At 30.7% G+C, this 5,569-nt stretch overlaps 1 protein-coding gene across 2 annotated transcripts in view; it reads right to left on the reverse strand.

Moving 5' to 3' along the window:
• LOC106467936 (CDK5 regulatory subunit-associated protein 2-like) overlaps positions 1–5,569 on the reverse strand; it is a 61,919-nt gene that overhangs the window by 36,629 nt on the left and 19,721 nt on the right. For both annotated transcript variants that reach the window (XM_013928322.2, XM_013928320.2), the window contains exons 2-6: positions 4,277–4,341; positions 3,729–3,787; positions 2,427–2,540; positions 1,179–1,255; positions 169–280 (exon numbers count right to left, since the gene is read on the reverse strand). In XM_013928322.2, coding sequence (XP_013783776.1) covers positions 169–280; positions 1,179–1,255; positions 2,427–2,540; positions 3,729–3,787; positions 4,277–4,341 — 427 coding nt within the window. The remainder of the gene's footprint in view (positions 1–168; positions 281–1,178; positions 1,256–2,426; positions 2,541–3,728; positions 3,788–4,276; positions 4,342–5,569) is intronic.

Consider the following 5,569-nt stretch of genomic DNA (forward strand, 5'->3'; position numbering starts at 1 on the left):
AAATTAGGGACGGCTAGCGCAGGTAGCCCTTGTTTAGCGTTGCCCGTAATTCAAAGTACTTCAAGTACTTGTCTGATAAACATTTATCACAGATTATTAGGTGTAACTGATGCTTGCGATTATTATTCTAATCAGGATTAACTGAAAATATGAACACTATAAACTTACCTGTTCAAATACTGTTATTTCTCCTTGAAGCTGAGTTTTCCTATCATTGGTCTTTTTCTTTAGTTCTTCCATTTCCTTTCTGTGGTTGTATTCTAACTTCTCTAGGGTTCCTCTGTCATGAAATAAAAATTTAATACAAACATTATAATTTGAAAAAATTAAGAACATATCCAAGACCAAGCGTATTTTCCTTGAATATGAACAAATATGTGTAGAAAACTAATGATATAATTTAACCTGATTAAAATAGAATAAAATGAAAAGATTTGTATTCATGCTGCACATACAAACATACATACTGATGTATCATGATGAATGTATGTATACACACAGTACAGAATACTGATGTACATATGTGTATACACACACACAGTACAACATATTGATATATCATAATATATGTATGTACACACACAGTACATCATACTGATGTATCATGATGAATGTATGTATACACACAGTACAACATATCAATGTACCATGACGTACATATGTATACATACACACACAGAGTACAGAATACTGATGTACGTATGTGTACACACACACACACTAAAGATACTCCCATCTGAAATAAAGCACATCTCAGGTTTAAATGTTACTTAAATACAGATAAACTGTACATATTAAATCTGACAGTTGTTTAGAGATCTCAGAAATATTCTTAATTGTATATTCCTTTCAAATTGGAAATAGATTTGGTTTTTCAAAACGATGATTGTATTAATGATGCAGCAAGACATATTTCAAATCTTGTTTATGTAAGTATTCATTTCTCAGTCTTAAAACTTTACCATTAAAAACATTTCATGACTAACAAACAGGTCATGAATGCTATGAAGTTATTATTGATATCAGAGTTGCTTGGTTTATTCCAATGAATTTTAAATGAGTCATCATTATACAAGACTCAATAATATTTGCTCATTTTTAAGAACCAAATATAACAAATAAGGTTGTTAAATATTTTCCCGTATAGTACGTACTTGAGTAAATTACAGCATACTTACAATGCATCCTGTAAAAGTTTATGTTTTTGTTCGAGTTCTTTATGTAGAGTTGCTACATCAACTTGAAGCTTTATGTTCTGAAAAATATTATAATGCCTGATTTTAACATCACAAAAAGTACAAAAAAAAAAAGATAATGTTAGAACCTACCAAGTAAAAATTTCCAAAATAATATTGTGGAACTGATACTGATAAACCTTACGACCTGTACAACATCATCTACAAAAACTGCAAATACTGATATTACTGAACTTTACGAGTTGGAAGCTCTAGAAACACTGTGAATACCAACATTAATAAACCTTGTGAGTTGTAGGTTCTACAAATATTTTCAATACTGATTCTAATATACTTTATATACGTTGTAAATATTGTTACTGAATAACTGCATGAGCTCTAAGTTCTGTATATATCCTGAATGCTGGTACTGCTAAACTTTATGAATCATAAAATTTACAAACATTGTAAAAACACTAATTGTAATACATTCTAAATTTAGATAAACTTCCATTATAGACAGTAGCGGAAATGAATTTCTGGAAATTTTTCTGCTGGTACGCATTATATGTACTTGCAGGGGGATATATGTAAATATGTTTCCCAATCCCTCCATGATTTTTTAAAATGGTTTAATAACATAAAGTTACTGTTAATCATTGTACACAGTACACTAGTACACAGAACTGCCTGTAAAAACATTTCCCAGTACAGATGACCAACTGAAATTCACCCACAGATATGAAAAAGTTGTTTTTTATTTTTATCCATTCAGAATTAAGTTCCTTAACTATTCGTTTTGAAATAAATATGAAGGTTTAGTACATACACTTTCTATCTTATCAGTTTAAGTTTTGAGAAAAATTATTGAACTAATACAGTATTTGTACGGCAGACTAGGAAGATGACCCTCAAAACAAGATATGTAAGAACACATTAATGTGATTATTTAGTATATTTAGGATATTCGCACATATTCATCATTATTATTACTTACAATAACAACAGGAAATGAGAAAAATGTACGATTCCAGAATACTTTTTTCAATTGATTATTTAATGTATATGATAAAAATTTAAAGGTTTCCAATCATCAGAAGTTAATTACTTCAAAATTAAGGACAATAATGACACCTTGTTCAAAATGAAATGCATGACTGTGCTCGACTGACAGGAAGATTTACTGGTTTCGTAAAATTATCAGTTATTATATAATAAAGCTAGCAAGATAAAGAACAGGTACACACTCACCACTCTGTGGAGTTCTTTACTATCTCCATCAAATTTTTTCTCCATTTTTTCTTCTAAAAAATAAAGCTTCAATTTCAGATTGAAATTTTCTTTCCTGAGGTCTGCTATTTGCTGTGAAAAATTTTAAAACTATTAGAATAATAACTACACAATAGGGATATGCATATAAAAATTAGACTCTCTTTTTTTTTACGTTACTATGAGTACGAAACCTGACAGATTAAGTATATCTTAGAAACTTTACATGTAGTTTAACATGAAGTTTACAAATAAACTATGCAAGTCAAAAAAAATGCTTCCTGTTATATTCAAAAAAGGTGAAAAATATTTTACACTACCTCTCGATAAAAATATATCTTTATTAAGTTTACAAGAACATGAGAAGCAAAAAATCTACTTTCAAGGTCATAGATAAGGTCATACCAGCTGTACATTTTGATGTCATTCCTGGAAAGAATGCACTCATATAGCCTTGACTTTATATCAACAGAATCATCTACTTAGACAAATACATGAAGCTGTGTTGAAAAAATGTTTTATGCAGGAATGCATTTCAGAAGCCATTTTTATTTAAGTAGTAGGAAGCTTTAAATTGATTTCAAAGTTTCCAAAAGATATATTTTTATACATCAAGTGTTTGAAGATTAAATTATGAAAGCATGCAAATGCTTAACAGCATTTCATTTTTTCAGAGACGTGCTAGAAAACTTTATGTATGTGTATCATCAAATGATTTCTTGGTTACATATGTGTTATATAATTAATGAATTTGGTATACATTGAAAGTAAGTATACAGTTTGGGTCCTTTTAGAGATGTGGGGGGGAACTGCAACAGTAATATTTATAGAGGTGCAGATATATAAGTCTTTTCACTAAGTATGGTAGAAACAATAAAGCTAGAATCATTGAAAAAAAAAGAGATTGAAAAAGCTCCATTTTATTAAAATAATAAGAAATTGGAGGGTTTTTTTAAATACCACTAAGCTTAATTACATGTTAAGAGTAAAAAAAAGTAGACTTCAAACTAAAGCATCTGAATATATTTTTGTAAATTTGTAAAATAGTTATAAGAAAAAGCGCTGGACGATATCTGAAGGATGTCCAGGCTGTCGCTTTGTTCGAGTTGGAATAAAATCCAACTACCATAAGTGCTAACTGTGGTATGATAAACTCATATAAAATACTCTGATGAACATGCAGGTTGGTTGATTAATAAAGAGACTGACTCTCTTTTATTATAATTGGCAAGATATTTAAGGTATATTTTTGTATTGTTTTAAGCAAGGTTTATTTGAAAATTGATCATATTCCTTGATAGTCCTAGCACGCACTGGGGATATGATGGCACCCCTAGGGCTTGCTAAAAAAAAAAACATAATTTCACTGATATCAATCACTTAGTTTAATAATTTAGCTCAGTAAACAACAACCTCACCATCATATTACTTCAACCCTAAGATAATTATTTCAAGATGAAATTTCATTGTTGACAGCATCATCCAGTGAAAATTTTTTGCTTTGGAGAATAATCCTCTAACCTGAATGTAGGTCAAAGTATTAGCATATCCTCAGTAACTAATTTGTGAAATAATTGTGTGTGTGTGTGTGTATATAAATATATAAATGATCTTTTCATATTTCTGGAGATTCTAATAATAACAAACAAATTGTACTTCATCATAAAAATATGTGTTCTACAAAGGTCTGCATTTTCCTGAGAATTACAACAAACCCAGTAATTTCTGCTTTATGAAAAAAAAGGTTGTGGAGGATTTTTTTCATTAATGCCTTAGTTTGTCGGCTTGGGATAGATATACAGAAATATTTCTGTAAAAGCTCTTAAACTTGCCTGTAGGTGAGAAAACTTCTGGCTGGTTGTCCATGGTGACTTCATGGAGCTGGTCTGGGTTGGCACTATAACAGAGAGAAATATTAGTTAGTATTAACGTTCTTTACTGAAAAAAAAGTCAATACAAACAAAGACATTGGCTATAGTAGCAATGAATATTACAATTAAGATTGCTAAACACAACAGCAATAGTGTTCTTACATTGAGATTTATTAATTATAAAATATTAATATTTTTACCATCACAATAATTAATCTACTATTTATTTTTGGGAAAACTAAAAACAATAAGTTGTCTCATTATAAGAATTGTCCTGGAGCAAATTAGAAACCTGTACATTAAATAAACTGTTTGGAGTATGACAATATGACAACTATATATAGTATACCTATATGATGACAGCATGCTTGTAGTAGACACCACAATAACAAAAGTTTCTCTCTAACAATAGCCAAGGTCTTCCTATAAGATAACAACATGCTTGTTGTAGACATCACAATAACCAAAGTCTCTCTTTGAGATAATAGCATGTTTGTTGTAGACATTGCAGTAACCAAAGTCTCCCTTTAAGATAACATGCTTGTTGTAGACTTCACAATAACCAACGTCTCCCTCTAAGATAGCAGCACATTTGTTGTAGACATCACAACAACAAAAGTCTCCCTTTAAGATAACAACATGTTTCTTGTAGACTTCACAATAACCAAAGTATCCCTCTAAGATAGCAGCACATTTGTTGTAGACATCACAACAACAAAAGTCTCCCTTTAAGATAACAACATGTTTCTTGTAGACTTCACAATAACCAAAGTCTCCCTTTAAGATAACAACATGTTTGTTGTAGACTTCACAATAACCAAAGTCTCCCTCTAAGATAGCAGCACATTTGTTGTAGACATCACAACAACAAAAGTCTCCCTTTAAGATAACAACATGTTCCTTGTAGACTTCACAATAACCAAAGTATTCTCAAAAAAAAAAAAAAGGAGGAAACGGGCTTATTAAACCCTGACACAGTCTTAGATCCTATGCCTTTCCAATGTTGTTACATTGATTATCAACACAGTAGTGTGACACACTTTATTCTGACTGTAATGTAATCTACAATGTGTACTTTTTTCCCACACAGATAATTCTAATGGAATACTTTGGTTCTTTTTCAAAATATTCTGAACAGCTAGTCCAAATGCACTTGTCCCCCAGTGGGACAGCGGTAAATCTTCGGATTTACAATGCTAAAATCAGGGGTTCGATTCCCCTCGGTGGATACAGCAGATATAGCCTGATGTGGCT

The sequence above is a fragment of the Limulus polyphemus genome, unplaced genomic scaffold (assembly GCF_000517525.1).
Source record: "Limulus polyphemus unplaced genomic scaffold, Limulus_polyphemus-2.1.2 Scaffold2802, whole genome shotgun sequence".
Classification (NCBI taxonomy): Eukaryota; Metazoa; Arthropoda; class Merostomata; order Xiphosura; family Limulidae; genus Limulus; species Limulus polyphemus.